This window comes from Octopus bimaculoides, chromosome 1 (assembly GCF_046866305.1).
Source record: "Octopus bimaculoides isolate indiv1 chromosome 1, ASM4686630v1, whole genome shotgun sequence".
Taxonomy (NCBI): domain Eukaryota; kingdom Metazoa; phylum Mollusca; class Cephalopoda; order Octopoda; family Octopodidae; genus Octopus; species Octopus bimaculoides.
This window is the reverse complement of record NC_142928.1, coordinates 114,589,029-114,609,004: the sequence shown is the minus strand read 5'-3', so window position 1 is coordinate 114,609,004 and position 19,976 is coordinate 114,589,029. Positions and strand designations below refer to the sequence as shown.

Here is a 19,976-nt window from a genome sequence, read left to right as displayed (position 1 = left end):
AATTATTTGTATCTAAAGCATCACCTTTACCTTTGTAGCAGTTGACTATGGTGCTGCTACAGCAGTCATTGGGTATGACTCCTTCATGTATCACCTGGTTAACTATACAGGTGACCAAGCTATAGCCAACACCGCCAGATAGTTTGAGCATCTCTGCGGTGATTTCTGATGGGCCAGGGGCTTCCCTGTTTTCATACCCTTAATTGCTTTATCTACCAAGGTACTGTTAATTTGGATAGCTGGTCCCTATGTTGGGTCAGCATTTGGCAGACTCTCTTTCTCTCATTCATTCTCTTTATTTAGTAACTTTTCATAATGGTGTCTCCAAACTTCTCTCTTTGCAGCCTCATTTAATGCAAGTGAAGCATCATCCATGCGGACACATTTCTCTCCTACGACATCACTATTCTCTCTCACACACTGTCTTGCAACAAGTAAATCCTCAAGTCTTTGATCCTCACAACACAGAACATTGGCAAATTTTTTCTTATCTACTTGCCCTCTGGCTAAATAAACCTGTCTCTTAGCTTCCTTTCTGGAAGTCTGATACAATTCCCTGCTAACACTGTTCTTCCAATCCTTCCAAGCCTGTTTCTTTTCCTTAATGGCCCTATCAACAACATTGTTCCACCACCAATTCACCTTGGGTCGAGAAGGGACTTTGCACCATCCACAGATCTGGTCAGTGGCCCTCAAGAGATTGTCCTATAGAAACCTCCTGTTGTCTTCCACATCATGTGATGCTATATCCCCCTCTATTTTGTCAAAAGCTTTAAGTAATGTTTCTAAATCTCTGTCCATTCACAGGATCTTTAAGATTCCAGACCCTTCTCCTCCATGCTGGTCGTCTTCTGGGCATCCATTTAACCCTGATTCTGAAGTTGCTAACTACTAGTCTATGTTGTGGGGTACATTCTTCACCTGGGAAGGTTTTGGCATTCATAAGCAGCCATCTTTCCCTTTTTCTGGCAAGGATGTAGTCAATTTGGCTAGTGTGTCTACCAGATTAGTAGGTGAATAGGTGACTGGCAGGTTTTCTGAAGTTAGTATTGCAAACCATAAGATCATTTGCATCACAGAACTTCAGCAGTCTGGCTCCCTCCTCATTGTGGGAACCAAAACTATAGCCTCCATGTACGCCATGGAAGGCCCTGCATGTTGTACAACATGTCCATTGAAGTCACCAGCCACAAAGAGAAGGTCCCAGTCATTCGTCAACGAGGGAGTCTTTCTGTCCATCAGGTAGCCCCAGCTGAGGGGCATAGGCTGAAATAATGGTTGCTAACCCATGATATAGCACTAATCTAATCTTAAATATTCTATTGCAGACTCTGACTACCTCGATTACATTATCAACCCATTTCTCTGCAAGAAGTATACCCATGCCCCCGACCCTGTCACTGTTCTCTGCCCATGTTCTTTGCCTGTGAGAAACAAAGCAGAACCTCCTCTGCACCTTACTTCTTGGATGCAGCACAAATCTACATGTCTCCATTCCAGCATCTCAACAATCTCACCAGACCTACCTTTCAGTGTGCCCACGTTGAGCGTGTCAACCCTAAGGGTGTGGGAAGTGTGGGCCCATAAGTTAAAAAAATAATTTATTTAAGATTGCATTGAACTTTTGCCTTTGCAGACATTTTTAACAGAATTTTAAAACTAGAAATGATCTAATTATAAATCTCACAGAGAGACTTAAGCAGCAGTATGATTCCCTAATAGGGACTGTCACATTAAGTTGACAGTATACAACTGCTTTATCATAACACTGCTGCTTAAGTCTCTCTGTGAGATTTATAATTAGATCATTTCTAATTTTTGTAATCAGTGAATGTGTTTTCACTAGAAATATATATATTTGTGCTTATACCACATTTAGTGAGTTATTTCTGTCTATTATTATTCTTACTTTTATGTTGATAATTATTGTTACTTGTATTGCAATTTGAACTGTTGAATGTCGTATTACGTTAATTTTCGCCCTGCAGGGTGAAAAATTGTTTTTTCTTCTCTCTTTGTAAAGAAATAGAAAATTGCGAACTGTTCTTCTGTGTTCCTGTGAAAAGAAAATTTATTTTCTTCTCACCAAAACTTTTCAGTATGGAGGATGAAATGGCATTATGCCTAGATTTTTTACTCTGTAATGAAGACTTCCTGATTCTACAGGAAGAAAATGTTCAAGTATTACAAGGAAATCAACAAGTAACCCAGGAAGTTAAAAAGGTGAACAGTTCTTCTGCCGCCGTAGGTGGACAATTTCAAGAGATTGAAATCTTACCCAAACAGTTGTTTAAGCATAGAAATTTGATAAAACGAACTGACAACGAAACCAGGTTAATTCCACCAAAGGAAATCATAAAAGATTTGGTGGTAAAAACTGTGATATATAAGGTATACAACTGCAAGGAGAAACGCATCATGATGATGAAGACGGATATAATTGAAAAGTACCTTGCTCCGTGTGTGGGAAAAAATAAAATATGTTGGAAGAGGCCCATGAAATGCTACAATAGAGGTGCAATTTGAAAACGCCTAAGTAGCAAAGGAAACATCAACTCTAACACTAAAGATGGACAAAATAATCTTATTACCCATGTACCTTGGCTGGAGAACAGCTAAAATTACAATAGACGAGATTCCAGCCAGGTATGATGTGTACTGGAAGGTAGCAGCACTAATATACGATGTGGAAGAACAAGTCAATATCCTCTCAATGAGAAAAAGAGATGCACTCAATTGGAAGGGGCAGACTCTAGAACTCTTAGTCCAAGCTTCAAAGGAAACCCTCGAAACCAGACCAGACAGGATTTTCATAGGGGAGGGACTCAGTGCAAGAGTGTTGGTGGAGGGACGGCGGTCCAGATGTTTCAAATGTGGTGACAAGGGCTACGTCCGTTCCGAATGCATAAAAGTAAAAAAACCTACACAGAAAAAAATAGAGGTCTTTCCTTAACAGGAGGAAAAAATACCAGATAAAGCTCAACAGAAAAAAGATGACAACCAAGGAAAAAATAAAATGCTGGAAAACACAATAGAAAAATAAAGCGAAGAAGAAATGAAGTTCAAAGTAGTAACTAATGAAAGGAAAAAACCCCTTGGCCCAGACTCCCCTCCCCCTTCAAGAAAAAAAGACAAAATAAATACCCCCATCCACTCCCAAATTGAAACCCGCCCCTAAACCTCCACAAGAAAGAATTGTTTTGTACAATTCGAAAAATGAAGCGTTACATGGAATAATTACAAAAGAAAATTATACAGTGTTGGGACCTATTGAAGGTAAACCGTCACACATACGGTTGGCAAGGATTAGTGCGGAACACTATGAACAGTTCAAACAGCAATATACAGACGATATCTATGACATGAGTCAGTTTATTGTAAAGGAAAAAATAATACTAACACCAATGGCTACACCAGACAAAAACGATACAGGAGGAGGGGATGATGAAAGTCGTGAAGCCCCTCCTGCAAATTTAAAGGTAATGTAACCGCTTTTTATCATGGAAGTTAAGTTAGGGTGTGTGAATGTACATGGCCTGGGGTCAAAATGAAAGCAGACATACCTCCTAGATGACCTCAGGTCGCGAAAGATAGATATATGTGTTGTGACTGAGTCCAAGCTGAACAGCCCACTGTCATTCTCGCCTCTTCTGAACGACTACAAGAAATTTATTTCTCCGAGTCAAGGAAGGAGTGGGGGTGTCAAAAAAGCTTGGACGTACAGGTAAGTACAGTCTTTCTAGACCCAGAAGGTAGGCTGGTCGTTCTGGATGTGTCACATGTGAGTAAGCAGTCCTTCAGGTTGGTAGCAGTCTATGCCCCACAGGAGGATAGACAAACGGTTTTCTTTCGAGACTTGGAAAATTTCCTAGTGACATCGAAAACTTTCGTTTTAACAGGAGACTTCAACACTATTTTCAACGTGCGAGTGGATAGTGGTGACTTGACGAATAGAAGAGAAAGCCCTGGCCTAAAAAGGCTACTAGCAAGCTATAAACTAGTAGACTGCTACAGACTGGATGAACTGCTCGTTCTACAGTGGACGTGGTCTAATAACGACAGTTCACAAAGGTCTTACTTAGATAGAGTAATTATAAAAGATAGTGATAGAGGTATAGTTAGTTGTCCACAATTTCACTGTACTTCTTACACGGATCACAAATTTGCGACGTGTGAGATACAGTTAGCTAAGTGTCATAGACAGGGACCCGGGTACTGGAAGATGAACAAGTCTATTTTGACTAGTAAAATCTTCCATACACGGGTTAAGGAGTTAGTGCAGAGGGCATTATGTGGAGCCATCGAGAATAACAGATGGTGGTGTGCCCTCAAAAGAGCTATACGTTTAGAATTTCTTAGATTTAGCAAAAAGCTAAGTGTAGAGGAATTTAGATTAGAAGGGCAATTAACTAAGGAGTTAGAGGAGGCCACAGCATCAGGCTCTGCATCCAGAGTGTTGCCGGTGAGATCGGTATTATTCCGTCACCTCCAAGCCAAACACGAAGGTGGTAGAATCAGGGCTAAGTTACGCACGGTAGGCAGAGAAGGTACTAATATTGCTGGATGGGCCCGTCATGTGGAGAGTTGGAGAGGCAGAGAAACTTCTGTACAGTCTTTAATTGACGAACAGGGGCACTGGATCGAAGGACAGGAGGAGATGCAGAAAGCCTTTCATCAGTATTTTGCACAGTTGTTTGGGACGAATGAAGCGTTGGACCATGGGAAGCCCTTAAGGGATTTCCTGGCTGACGGACCGTGACTCTCGGTGCGTGAGGTGAAGAGCTGTGAAGGGCCGATCACAGCTGCGGAGGTCGAAGAGGTGCTGGCCGAATGCGCTCGGGACAAGTCGCCAGGACTGGATGGTCTGCCCTACGAGTAGTATGCCGGACTTGTTCGGACACTTGCTGGCTTGTGTTTACACGAACTGGCAACAGAATGGGAGAATTCCCAGCTCTGTGAGTCAGGGAGTGGTAACACTAGTCAGAAAAGACCCGAGCAAGGGGAACCATATTAGTAATTTCAGGCCCATAACTTTACTAAATGTGGAGTTAAAGATTTTGGCCAAGGTGTTAGCAAAAAGGGTGACGATTGTCATGGAGAAGCTTGTTGGGAAGGTGCAAACATGTGCCATCCCTGGCAGGTTGATCCAGGACAATCTTCATCTCTTACGCTACACCTTAGACAAGGTGGGTAAAGTTTCCAGTAAAGGTGGGGCACTGGTCCATTTAGACCAAAGTAAGGCCTTCGATAGGGTTGACCATCGGTATCTGGCGGTGGTCCTTGAGGCGGCTGGGCTAGGCCCGGATTTCCGCGGATGGATCAAGGGCATTTATGGTGGCATCAAATGCATGGTTCAGTTCAACGGTTACCTGTCGGAGCCGTTAGAGATCAGGCATTCAGTCCGTCAAGGGTGCCCCCTGTCTCCGCTTCTGTATGTACTGTCTCTTGAGCCATTGAGCCATTGCTGCGGAACTTGGAGAAGTTGGGAAGCACCACTAATGAAATTGGATGTGGTAAGGGTGTCTCGGCATATGCGGATGACATCACCATCACCGTATCCAAGATGACTCTGCTACCTCGCGTAGCGGAGGCAATCAGAAGATACGAGACGGTGGCAGAGGCAAAAGTTAACAAGGACAAGTCTGTCAGTTTGAGGCTCGGCACCTGGAGCAGCAAGCCGATAACGTCCAGTGTCCTACGACACTGGACGTTATCGGCTTGTTAAGTTGCTTGGAGTTTGGTTTGGCCCAGAGTCCCAGACGGAGAAAAATTGGAGTGAGGTGACGAACAGGGTAGGTGCAGATGTTTATTGTGTCAGTTATCACCTACTGCCTGACCGTTGTCCCTTGCCCCGATTTGTGGCTAAACAAGCTGGTTCGAATTCTCTTCCGCTTTTTGTGGAGGAGAAATCCGCTTGTGAGGCGCTCCGTGTGCTGCCAGGAACTGTTAAAGGGTGGCCTGGGGATGCCGTGGTTGTTGATGTGCAAACATGCACTGAGACTAAGCATCTCTGGTCTTACCTGGATGGTGGTCAGGTGTGGAATTCACTCACCGAGGAATTCTTTCCACGACCAGCCTCTCTAGAGGAATTTAAACCCGGAGGGGAGGGGGAGAGGAGGGGGAGAGGAGGAGGAGGAGGAGGAGGGGGAAGAAGAAGAAGAGGAGGAAGAAGAAGAAGAAGAGGAGAGGAGGAGGGGGAAGAAGAAGAAGAAGAAAAGGAAGAAGAAAAGGAAGAAGAAAAAGAAGAAAAAGAAGAAAAAGAAGAAAAAGAAGAAAAAGAAGAAGAATGCCAGACATTGTATTCACTATATTTTCATAATGAGGTTTCTAAATTAAGCAGTATACCTTTTTAATTGTATTTCTTCCAAGTAAAGGGTTTAGAATTGGGTCAATGGACTCTCCAATATTTTCAATCAGGACAGTATCTCCACTTGAAACAGCAGCTTCTATCACATCCATGTAACCCTTTTGACCAATACGAACTGTCTGAAATGAAAAGTATCAAACTTTAGAGTACTTATGATCAATGGATGAGCAGCTTTATAAATCAGTCAACTGGTAGCCAAGCCCATAAAGCATCCAACAAATGTCACATTCCCAGGTGACATATTAAATACCTTAAATCCATAGTCTGAAATTCCTACTCATGTTTTCTCCTTAAACTGCTACTTGCAACAATTCAATTTAATATCTAATTCTCTTATGTTATTTTACATGGTTCAAAATGAATATTTGTAACAAAATTATGAAGTAAAAATATGACAATACATATGTTGAATTTATCAACTGAATTAATCATATGTAGGCATCGGTACAGATACTTAATTGCTAACAATCCTGCTTATATAAATGGATAGATTGAGAAGATACAATCCATCATTGTAAGTAGCAGAGGAAATGTATTTTTCAAGAAGCTTTCATTAGTTTTCAGAGCAAGCTGAAATTCTTTAAGTACCAGAAAAAGTTTGAACTACACTACCCTTACTGTTGTTACACTTTTATACTGGGAATCACTGCAGATAGGCTATGATGTTTCAAACCAAAGAGGTAGGAGTATAACTTTTATAGCACATTACAACCATTTTTAATGACAATACTGTAAATTAGATATCTTAATCAATAGCAGTGACTCATTTTCTTTTCCAACTGTTAGAACTTTATTTTGAACTTACCAATTTACCTGACATCAGTCAGTGCTGAAGTACAATATCCACAAAACATTGATACAGTTAACCCGAAGACACTTCAGTAGAGTAACATACCTTTAGGTTTGCAGCAAAGTTTTGTTTGATCCATTTTATTCCTTGCAACTGTGGATCTATGACAAGGGGCCATCGTTCACAAGTTGTTAGTATAGTGGCATTCTCAATAGACATCTTGTCACTTGGTAGCCAGTCATTGTTCCACTTAGCAATAATTGTGTCATCTATCAGCAAAGACAGAGGTTCAAATTCACTGGATATTGGAATGATATCTTTATTATTTCCTAAAGCTGTCATCCAAGTTTTTTCAAGGAGTTCAATGCGATATGATTTGGTGAAGCAACCAAGGTATGATACAAAAGATGATACAAGGAGTATATCACCTGGCAAAGTTTTCTCCTGCTCTTTTAGAATATTGATTGATTCTGCCCAGCGGACATTTTCAGAAGCTAATCCACCTACTAAACGGTTTGCCAGTACAATAGTATTATTAGTAGCATCAGCCTCAGCTTGGCATTTTAGTTTAGCATCAGTTGCCTTTTGGAATTTAGCTGTTAGAATGGCTAAAGACAGTTCTAATTGAACAAGCTTTGCTTGAAGAAAGGCTAACTTTTCCTGAGCTGCAGCCAACTCAGCATTTGCTACATTCAAAGCAATTCTTTTGGGCTCTACTTCACAGAATACTTCATAGAATTTCATGATGTTTATTACCCATGCACAAAGACCAGCTGCTGCAGTGGATTTAGCATGAATAAATTCAGGATTGAAATCTTTGTCATTAAGGTATGGCTGAATGGCTTTACGGCAATTCTCATGGATATTTTCCTTGTTATATTCTTTCAGATTAGTCAGGAAGCTATCCACCTAAATTAAAAATTAAATACTAAATTAAAATTTTTAGTTCAGTGTTGATCTTATCAACTTCCATTTTAATAAAAAAGATTTTTATAAAAGAAAAATAACTTTCACAAACGTTGCAATTAATATAAAGTGTTGAAATTTTACAAAATTTATTTTTCATAAAATTTACTCTTTTTTCTCACATAGAGCTAAATACTTTCATTTCCTTTGTCAGAACTTTTCATCCCTCTCTTCAGTTCATGTCCTCTATCTCTGGAATTTCCCCCCATTTCTTTGACATTCCTCATCTCCAATTACCACCTGACCTTCACACTCTCCACACCCATCTTCCACAAACCCACTGACTCCTATTCCTACTGTAACTTTTCTTCCTCACACTCCACTCACACCAAATGCTATATCCCTTATTCCAAATCCCTTCATTTCCAGCACCCTTGCAGCAGTAACCATGATTTCTAAGATGCAAGCTCAACGTTAGGCTGACCTTTTCATTTGATGCAATTACTTTCCCTCCCTTATTCACCCTACTTTCTTCCATACCTATGCAGTTATTGTACCTCAGGCCTTACACCCTATGTCCAGAGTTCTATACATTGTATTTGCTTCCCTTTCACCCATGGACCTACCATTCTGCCTTTACAGTGCACCATTCTCCACCTTTTCTGCCACCTTCAATCTGACCCTGAAACTTGCAGTTTCTTCTCCATTTCACTCATCTCCTTCTTAAAACATGTCCACAACCTCTGCAGCTTCCTTGTCCCTAGCTTCTATCCAACACCCTGCTCTCTCTTGGACCCTTCCCTGCTTCCACTGTCACAGGTACCCTTTCCTTTCTTATATCACCTTTCTTACTGGACCTAACCATCACACTTTCCACACTGAAGACTCTTTCTGCTGCAATTACTTTGTTCCCATTGCAATTTTTTTTACATTGGGCAAACTGGCCACCAATGGGCTGATAGATTCATGAAGCATCCAACTCAGCAACAGGTTTCCCGTTTTTAGATATTCCTCTCTGTTGACCATCTACCTAATACAATACTTAGTCTTTGGTGCAACCACAACTTCTATACCATATCTTTTATTACTTTATTACTTTTATTGCTTTTTTTATAACTTTTTTGTTATGTAACCTCAAAGCTTTTCGCCAGTGTTATCACTTTACTATTTTTATATAGTTTTTCTTTTTTATCACTATTTGTACAGCATTTTCATCATTGCTTCTTCTTAAACACCACCTTCCTTTTACCTTGCCTTTCATTGCCTCACAGTGCCTGTCCCATCCCTCTTCCCCCACATCTTCATCTCATATGTTATATGATTACATCAAAATACCATCATCCCATGCCTCCACCATGCCACAACACTACACTCCCATATTTGCTCACCTTCACACACTTACACATATCTCCAAGAAACCACATGCACCCATATCACCACAGACACACACCTCCCCTATCTCTATATATGGATACCTTCCTATACATGCCTCCTCCTCCCTACCTAATTTACTCCATAAAACCACATTTTCATATGACTCCTAATCCTTTTTTTATTTCTTTCCAACCGGCATTTTCTCATTCTTTTACTTTTTATGATGAAGGACTAGTATCCAAGATGTTAAGACTCTCACCCTTCTTTTTAGGTGTTAAACATTTATTAAAACTTAACCCTTTTGTATTGTCTTTTTTTTTTTGTTCATTGCCTAATAACAATAGCATGATGATTAGAGAAATGTAAGATATTTACCTTACTCATCACAGTAGCCTTGGCTGCCTTCCAACTTCTATCTGCAGGTATCCTTCCATCAGGAGCTAACAGGACCATCACAGCAGAAGCAACATTTATAACTGCTGCTGGAGGTGAGCCAAAAGACTTCATTTCTGTGAGATTTTTCTGAAATTTTCAGTATTTCTATATTATGTCACAACATTTTGCAATATGCAATTTACCACATGATTTACTTTGATAATGATGTTGATGTTGGTGATGAGAATAGTGATGGAAGGTAATGATAGTTGCAATAATAATAATAATGGTGATGGTAGGCATTACAGCTATATCACTTCTTGCCATGCTTCTTGACAGAGCATCAAAATTAAGAAAATGTCAAACATTTACATTCCATATCTTGTTCAGGAAACAGAAGTTTGGTTATGGTATATACCTACTTTAGAAGAGTTCATAGGGGAACTTGTTAAATTCAAATGCATATGAAATGTAAGATCTTGCCTTTTATTTGAGAATGAGAAATAGCAAGTGATGCTATTGCTTGGATTGTAGAGAAGTAAATGAAGGAAGAATTGAAGTTGAAGAAGTTATGTGGGGAGGGGGAAAGAAATGGGTGGTGTAAGTTGGCTAGAATTTTGAGTGCAAGGTGAACTGAGTGTGAGGTGGTAGGAAAAGGAAGGTAAAAAAAGCCTAATCCTCACACAATAGCAAAAAGAAAAGGAAAAGAGTTCAAATAAAGAGGAGAATGGTAAACCGAAGACACAAGAAACAAGCAACTATGCCTTAAAAAACTATTTAAAAATAAAGAACCCCTTAGAATATTTTTCCCTTTGAATAATGAAATATTTAGCCAGTAATGGTAAAATTAACTGAATGCAAACACACATCCACATATACACACATGTATGCTATCATTTACAAACATACATGCATACAATTAAATGCAAAACTTTTTTTCCACTGTCACTTTCAGTATTAGCACCTATTTCTTTTTTTTTTTTGCCTTCTTTTAAATTATTTAGTACAATTTTATTATGATGTTCAATCAACATAAATGAATGTTTAATCTTGCAGGTGTATATTCAAATATACATCCATGCTTCTATGCATTTTTTTCGCACACATATATGCATGTATACATACATACAAAAGTAATTGGGACTTACTTTATTGAGAGTGTCAAGAGCCTCCATTGCAGCTTGAAGAGCTGGTTCAGCTTTAGCAAGATCATCAGAACAATCTTTAGCTTTTTGTGACACTTCTTCATTAATTATCTGTACTTTTATAGCTTCTTCATCAGCAATAGCTTTTTCTTGAGCAACTTTCTCAGTCTCTGCACCAACGATGGCAATCAGTTTATTTGCATCTTCATTTTTCTCAGCAAGTTCAATTTCTTGCTCAGCTAATTTGGCCTTTAAATCATCAACCTTAAAAAAAAAACACATAAGACTCCAAATATTCAAAAGAACCAAATTAAACAAAATGAAATTGTTGTTGTTCAATCGCAGGTCAGCACTGATGAAGCAAGGATGCCAAAGCTGTGACCATTCTGTCTTCTTTTCGGAATTACATCCCCCAAAATGTCCTATACTATGATTTGAAAGATAGTTGGCTGTTAATTCTTGTAGGTCAAGCAGCAATGAAGACCTTAGAAGTGAGGAGAAGAAAGTGATTGCATGAAATAAGGTATTGTGAAGTCAGTATGCAACTTGTTTTAAGAACAGAGAACATAGAATTATCAGTAAGAGAGACAGAAGAAGGAGCCAGTTCAACTGTTGTTAAGAGATAAAAGTTTGCAAACCAAACAAATTGCATATTGTTCTGATGTAGGTCTATGCCATGTACGTGCATGGTGGCTGCAGTATCCCAATTGTGTAAGATGTACTCTTTGAATAAGACAAAGTTACCCAATTACCCTTATAAGATAGATATGAGATTTGTTTATTGTTGGTGGTGGGGAAGCCATTCTTACAGATCAGAAGCTGTCAAAGTTATATATGAACCCACTGTACTTCATATAGCAATGGAGGAATGTTAGGTGGTTTAACCTGCTTAAGAATATGTGCTTTTAATTTTTACTTTACAGTACACAGGTTGTTAAGATATAAAAGTACAGTTTGGAAAGATAACTGAATCATGAGTGAGATACACTAGAAGGAAAGAAAAAGAGAATGACATGACAAGATGCTTCTGTTCTTGAAGAAAAACTTCACTTTTGGTGATGTTTTTATGTGCCAGAGACTATTGGTATGTAATGTCAAACAAAATACTATTTATTGCATGACAAATGAATATCAATGAAAAAGTCTCTCTCTCATTCTTTGAATTCTTCTGCTGAGGAAGAGGCTAGTTTCTAACAAAGATATAAGCCCCATCATTGGAATATAGATAACATCTTGAACTTGAGAAAAATTTTGCATATTTTTACAGTCCCACTAACAGATTGTATTTATGACTAGCAGAGGTACCTGGCATTGCTTGGGGTGTGAACGCTTTGTCATTATAAGAACATTTATTTTATAGTCTAACAGCCAGCACTGCTGAAGCTTTTTTGAAAAACATAAGTAATTCCATGATAAAATCTATCAAAAATCACAAAAACCTTCAACATATTTCTGAAATTTGTCATAACCACAGAAATGAGAAAAATACAGATTTTTCTTAGAAAAATTGAAATATATGGGTGCATAATGAATTGAAATTGATGAAAATACACATGAGAAGGGAAGAATATTGAAATTTAAAACCTCTGAAGTGTGCAATACACTCAATGTTTTGGTAAGAACATGCAAAACTGTAGAAATTTACCAACTTTTGCAGTGCTGCTAACAATTCCTCCAGGTGAAGTCCTGCCACAGAGAGTGTTTTCCCCTGCGATTTGTTGCTGGACATCACAAAACTTACATGAATGGGTAATTGCAACTGCCTTGAAAGTGAAGGGTATTTCCGCCCCTTATGAAATAAAGCAAATCCTTGTTATGAAGAGGTCATCTCCATTTCAACTTCCATGTACTTCAACCACAAAGAACTGTGATCTCATAACATGCATGTTTGCAATATCACTGCAAATAATGCCCTGAGACTTTTGGGGGACTTTGAAGCAGCAACCTCTTCCAGCATTGCATGACACCATACCCCATCTTGTAGCAAACCATGGTTGAAGTAGGCCTCCTGGTATGTTTAGCATACCTTGCCATCAATGCTTTTCAGCTCATGTAAATATGTTGATCCTCGGACCTCGTGCAGTGAAAGACTGAGGTAGAAACACTCCTGTTGACTGCAGTGGACTGTGTAAACTCTCCCAAGGCTTGGACTTTGATGCAGAGGCTTCTGCCAGTATAGCATCCCACTGTGTTCCATCTTGTAGCAACCCATGCATAAAACAGGCCTTTCACTATGTTCCACAAATCATCAAATAATAATAATGGGGATCCTTGGTATGAAAACATCCTCTCCAGACATTATTCCGTTGGGAGTGGAAATTCCCTTTACTTTCAGGTGGTCACACCTCCTTTGTGTGCCATGGTGCATTCATCTCACACAATGAGCTGACACCTTCTCAGAACTTTTGCATTTTCCGAGCTCTTGCTGATGTGGCAAGTAAGTGTGTCAGAACTCGTCATATTGAAAGGAAGCTTAAATGTAGAGAGTGATGTCCTGCCACCAGGCAGTAAAGTTGCCATAACCTCAGAGGATGCCACAGCTAATGTGATGCCCTTGTACTGTCTAACTTTGGTTAGAAGAAGCTTTGTCACATATGTTTTTCCTGTCCCCCTTGAAGCATCCAGGAAAAATATGTCTCCTCTCCAGTGGAGCACGCAGCCAATAATAATGTGGTATGTGTGTTGCTGGTCTGGAAGCAATTTAGGCTCTGTTTCAATGACATATCTGGTGAGAGCCTCAGTGTTGTAGGATGTTTCTTGTAGAATGTATGTGGGAAGAGAATTCGATGCTTCCCTTAATGTTTGTGGCAAGCTGCATATGAGAAGAGCATTTCCATCCATTGAAACAAACTTGTCCTCTATATCAATCAACTCAAGATTGTAGATTTCATCACTGCATGAGGACCCAGGATGCATTTGTGCTTGATGTTTCCAATCTCTGGAGAGTTCATCCCTGTACTTCAACCACAAAGATCTGGGATCACATAACTCACATGTTTGCAATATCATTGCAAACAATGCCCTGTGACTTTTGGGGGACTTTGATGCAGTGGCTTCTGACAGTGTTGCATCTCACTGTGCCCCGTCTTCTAGTAATCCGTGCTTGAAGCAGGCCTCCGAGTATGTTCCAAATACATTGCTATCAAATGTTTTCAGGTCATGGAAACATGTGGATCCTCTGATCTCATGCAGTAGCAGATGGAAGTAGAAACACTCCTATTGACTAGGATGGACCGTGTAAACTCTGCCAAGGCAATTGTCAAATTTTATCCCAGGATGTCCATCAACATCTTGACCAACCTTTCTTTGTGCCCACTTGTTTTTGTTCCATGTGTAGTAGGATGGAACCTGTGGATAAAGCAATGTTTGAGCAAAATCATTGATTTGGCAAAGTTTAAAAAGCACTGTCAGAGTGGTTTCATTTGGTTCCTGTGCCTTGGTAAAATACACTCTTTGGCCATTTTCAAGGTGCACTGTCAGCTTTTCAATGACTTTGGTGCAATGGAAACCCGAAAATTCGCCAAAAGGCCACGTTGCTACTGAGGTATTGACCCGCTTGGTATTGAGCTACCTCATCTCTGTTGTTTTCTTTGTGAAAACCAAACATGGCAGCATTGGAACCCTTGTTCGCATATTTACACATGTATTTGATGGATTTAACAGAGCTACAAAAGTCAACATTGATGTGGATGTTGAATGTCCTGAGTAGGAGTGGACAGTATGGAACTATCCATCTGTTATCAACTTCATGCTATCCAACCATATGGTTTCTTTGCCTGTATGATAGATACCCATCAGGACCCATCAGGGTTTCCAGAAGAAAATACCTGGGAAAGTTTTTGGTGCACACATTGTCTTTTAAATAGGGTGAGTATAAATTGAAGTCATGTCCACATGGACCATGCACCATGTTTGACTTCACTATGGCATATAGTTCCCTATCAGTGGATGTATCTGGTAGCTTGGCAGAGATAATATAGATGTTGTTGGAGTAGATCTTGGTCAACAACCAAATCAGGTTATGAGCATGAATTAGGCCTCTTTTTTGCCATTCCACATTTCACATGTCCAAATACCTGACCTTTTATGATGAGGTCCATCAGTTGAATCAACTCTAACCAAAAGATTCTAGCCATGAATAATGCGCTGTGGCTGATTCAGGTTAGCATGTTCTTTACTTTCCATGGCTCTGGCATTGGCTGTGCAAGCAGCATTTTGTGAATGTCTTCATGCAATTTTGTCTGAGAATTCATTTGCTCTCCTCTTCAGTGTCTCTGCTGCAGCAGTTTTGTAACCAATATAGGCACTTTTCTTAGGTGGCATTGTCTAAGAGGTTTGAAGCTTCAAGTATGAAATCCAGATGTGGCAATGTTTAAAATGAAGAAAGTAATCTTGTGGGTGGAAACTACAGATAGTGTAAATAAATTGAACTCAAATGTCAGGCTGTTGAAACTGAATTGTAATTGAAGTCAATTTTTTAGGTAGAAGTTACAAAACTGAATTTAGACACAACGTAATAAAAATGAGAAATAACTAAGTAATTTTTCAGTCATAATGTAAAAAAAACTGCAATGACACAGATATAAATGTAAGGCTATGTGAAAGACACAAGACAATTTTTATACAGAAGTTGTTTTGTGTGAGTTACAGATAGAAAGAGAGACAGGAGAAAAATAGTGAAAGAAACAGACATAGAAATAAAGAGAGAAACAGTGACAGATGGTCAGAGTGGAGAGAAGGACAGAGAACAGATAAATAACCATTGAGAGAAGAGGGAGAGAATTGGATGAAAACTTCAGAAGACAAAGGGAGAGAATCTATTGGAAAATGAGAGCAAAGACAAAGATATTCACAGATGACAAAGTTGAAATACATTGAACTTTATCTTCAGGCAGTTTTTGCAAAACTGAATATAAACTGAAGCCAATTTCTAGGCAGATATAGCAAATGTAAACACACTGGATTAATAAAAAAATGAGAAGTAACTAATTTATATTTAATTTGGAATGCACAGAAACGCTAGCGATACAGATTTTAACATAATACTATTTGAAAGACACAGAAGTCCATTTGTAGTCAAAAGAAGTTATTGTGTGTCATTTTGAGAGAGAGAGAGCGAGATGAAATTAAAGAGAAGAACAGTGACAGATGTTAAGATTGTAAAAAAAAAGAAAAGAGAAAAGATAGATAAACAAAGAGAGAGAGAAGAGGGAGTGTGTCAGCTTAAGAGAGAGAGAGAGAGAGAGAGAGAGAGAGAGAGAGAGAGAGAGAGAGCGAAAGAGAAATAGAGAAAGAGAGAGAGTGAGTGAAAGAAACAGACATGGAATTAAAGAGAGGAACAGTGACAGATGTTGAAATTGAAAAAAGGAAAGAGAAAAGATAAATAAACAGAGAGAGAGAGAGAGAGAGAGAAGAGGGAGAGAATCAGATGAAAACTGAAGAAGTCAAAGGTTTTTTTTACGGTTGGTTTCTTGCATTATGCAGGAGCTTTGGTCAAAATGTTATAGAGCATGCTAATGTGTGTGTAAAGTTTGGTGAAAATTGGTTGAAAACAGTAGAGATGCATACATATTACACACACAGACATCCTTTGTTTTATTATACTAGCAGGTGTACCTGGCGTTGCCAGGGCTGGTTGTTAAGTATGCCTGTTTGGTTATTAGACCATTCACGGATGCACCTCTGAACTGAATGAAAGAAATCAAAATGGCAGATGTTCCCTGCATTGCTTGATTTATTAAGTGTAATAGTGAACATGCAGAGTCATACACCCACACCATTGTCGTTGTTTTCCATTGGGATAGTAGGTCGATCTGTAAAAAGACCGGCAGTAATTGAGTTTATTTTCCTAACCACATAACTGCTGACATGTGCTGTTTAACAGAAGGAAAGACTGAATTAAGGATTTTTAATTTTGGGTAAGAGCTTTGAAGTGGCTAGTTTAAATTGGAATAATTATATGAAAAAGAGCGCTCTTATGAAAACAGAGGCAAATCGTAACTCGCAAATGAATACTGCTGGCAGTATTGTGCAAGCAGTCAAGAAGAGCTCACCACAGCTGACAAAGTAAAGTATTGATTTTTTCCAGCTGGGTGTGTGTCATACATGTTTTTTGCTGGCTCAAGCCAAATCCTAGGTGAATTGAGAGTAGTCTATTTATGTTGGAGGCACGGAATTTCGAGGAGAAAATTATAAGAAAAGACATTTTCTTGTCTGTCCTAAACAACAATATCTGGCCTGTTATGTTTACATTTGGCAGAAGTTTTGCTATAAATGTTCCACCAGTATTCTTTATCTTGATGTTTGTGTATGTCTACATAAATAAAATTAATTTTGCAGACTGACAGACGTCAGTCGACTTACTTCTTCAGTATACCCTCCTCTTCTTTGATGATGTTAGTCCGATTTACTCACTCGCCATACCCTCTTCTTCCCTAGACGTTAGCATTCCAATAAAAATAAGTAAATGAAAAATATGATGCTAATTGTTTGCTGATATCTGTGTGTGCGTGTATGCATGCATACGTGTAACTTTATGAGGCAGTGTGTTTAAATATTTGTATGTGTACATAACTGTATGAGACTGTGTGTTTGTGTGTCTCCACATAGCCATGTGAGATTAACCAGAAATAACTGAAGTATTATTTCACAAATTGTGAGCAAATGATAGTTGTATGTGTATATATGTATATATTATACATAAATGTACATTTCATCATCATCATCATCATCATCATCGTTTAACGTCCGCTTTCCATGCTAGCATGGGTTGGACGACTTGACTGGGGACTGGTGAAACCGGATGGCAACACCAGGCTCCATTCTAAATTTGGCAGAGTTTCTACAGCTGGATGCCCTTCCTAACGCCAACCACTCAGAGAATGTAGTAGGTGCTTTTACGTGTCACCTGCACGAAGGCCAGTCAGGCGATCCTGGCAACGGTCACACTCAAAATGGTGTCTTTTATGTGCCACCTGCACAAGACAGTCCAGGGGCACTGGCAACGATCTTACTTGGCTTGCCGGGTCTTCTCACGCACAGCACATTTCCAAAGGTTTCGGTCAGTAGTCATCGCCTCGGTGAGGCCCAATGTACGAAGGTCTTGCCTCACCACCTCAGCCCAGGTCTTCCTGGGCCTACCTCTTCCACGGGTTCCCTCAATTGTTAGGGTGTGGCACTTTTTCACGCAGCTATCCTCATCCATTCTCCCCACATGTCCATACCAGCGCAATCGTCTCTCTTGCACACCACAACTGATGCTTCTAATGTTCAGCTTTTCTCTCAAGATACTTACACTCTGGTGGGTATTCACATTGACATTACACATCCAACGGAGCATACTGGCTTCATTCCTTGCGAGCTTACGTATGTCCTCAGCAGTTACAGCCCATGTTTCACTGCCATGTAGCATGGCTGTTCGTATATATATATATATGTGTTTGTGTGTATATACCTGTGTATATATATATATATATATTTCTATATACACATGAATATATATATGCATATATACATACGTGTTTCTCTTTCTCTCTCACATACACTCACAGACATGCATACACATGTATTTGACAAACAACATTTACAAATCGTGAGCAGTTGATAGCTTTAGAATCATCTCACTTTTGCTTGATAATTATTAATCTTCGAGCTCTTCCCAAATACGATGTCTAAAGTCAACATTAAGGTGAAGTACATTTCTAAATTCTTTGTTACACCCTTCAGTGTTCCCATTGTCAGTTACCATTCTCTTCACGAAGAATCCATCTGAAGTTTAAGCTGCATGTGCTAGAAATAGCAGCCAAATCTCTCCTGTGAGCAGATGATAGCTTCATTTAATAATAGTCTCACTTCAGAAAATCACATTATCAACAGCAATAACTTAAATGTTATATATATAATGATTGCCATGGAAGCAAATGATACAAATTCATTTAACAATTGTGTTGTTTCAGAAAATTATGTTATCAATGTTAATACAACTCATAAAAATGATAACCGACCAAAACTTAAATAATGCAACTAATAATTTAAACAACAATAATATAAGTGTAAGCAATAATGATACAAGGAAAATTTTAAATGCCTCAGCAAGAAAATGCCAAAAAAGAAATGAAATGAGTAAAGAAGAGGGAGAAATTCAGAGAGCAAGAAATCAAGAGTATCAAAGACGAAGACAGGAAAGACTCTCAATTAAAAGAAGAACACAGTGTTGTCCTCTCAACACCAAGTGTTGAGAGAAAATTTGACACTAGAAATAATAAGAGAGGAAATATGAATTTCCCACATTCTGGCAAGAAATTCTCAGCCTATAGAGGTGCAAGAAATTATTACTCAAGTAAGAACTGACCAAAACTTAAATGATGCAACTAATAACTTAAACAAAAACAATAATGGAAGTGTAATAAATAACAATACAAGGAAAATTTTAAATGCCTCAGCAAGAAAATGCCAAAAGGGAAATGAAATGAGTGAAAACAAGAGAGAAATTTGTAGTGTACACTTGAGTGAAATTCCTCTCCTCTCTATTATATATACATACATATGAACGTAGTAGATAACAGCTAGCCTTTGGCCGCATTTTGGACCCTTTTGTTTCCAATACTCTGATTGGTTGGTATTGGCACAATTTGTCTCTTGCCCTATTGCATGCCAATATGCAACCCAACCAATCGCAGCCTTCAAATAAGGTCACAAACTGTTTTCCTACCTCGGCTGAGCCTACAACTCCTTATAAAAATCCTAACTTTTCCTCGTCTTGATGTCATTCAGTTCCAGACCTTTTAAGGTCTGGCCACTGGCCACACAAGACACCACCGGTTCTAGTGACAACACAACAGCAGCCATGTGGAGACTCATCAACTTCGTCCAACAGCATTCAGCAACCTCCATCTCCACCACCACCATTCATCCTAACGTCAACATCTCTCTACGTACACATCTCAACAAGCAACTCACCCAGGTTACAACACTGCACTGTTCATGAACTACTTCACCATGGATCAACAGTGAATATACA

At 39.1% G+C, this 19,976-nt stretch overlaps 1 protein-coding gene across 1 annotated transcript in view; it reads right to left on the bottom strand.

Moving 5' to 3' along the window:
- The window catches only part of LOC106876453 (dynein beta chain, ciliary), an 855,334-nt gene that overhangs the window by 89,886 nt on the left and 745,472 nt on the right, over nucleotides 1–19,976 (bottom strand). Inside the window, exons 45-48 of the mRNA XM_089350837.1 lie at nucleotides 10,961–11,221; nucleotides 9,813–9,959; nucleotides 7,263–8,066; nucleotides 6,346–6,486 (exon numbers count right to left, since the gene is read on the bottom strand). Of these exons, the coding sequence (XP_089206963.1) occupies nucleotides 6,346–6,486; nucleotides 7,263–8,066; nucleotides 9,813–9,959; nucleotides 10,961–11,221 (1,353 nt within the window). The remainder of the gene's footprint in view (nucleotides 1–6,345; nucleotides 6,487–7,262; nucleotides 8,067–9,812; nucleotides 9,960–10,960; nucleotides 11,222–19,976) is intronic.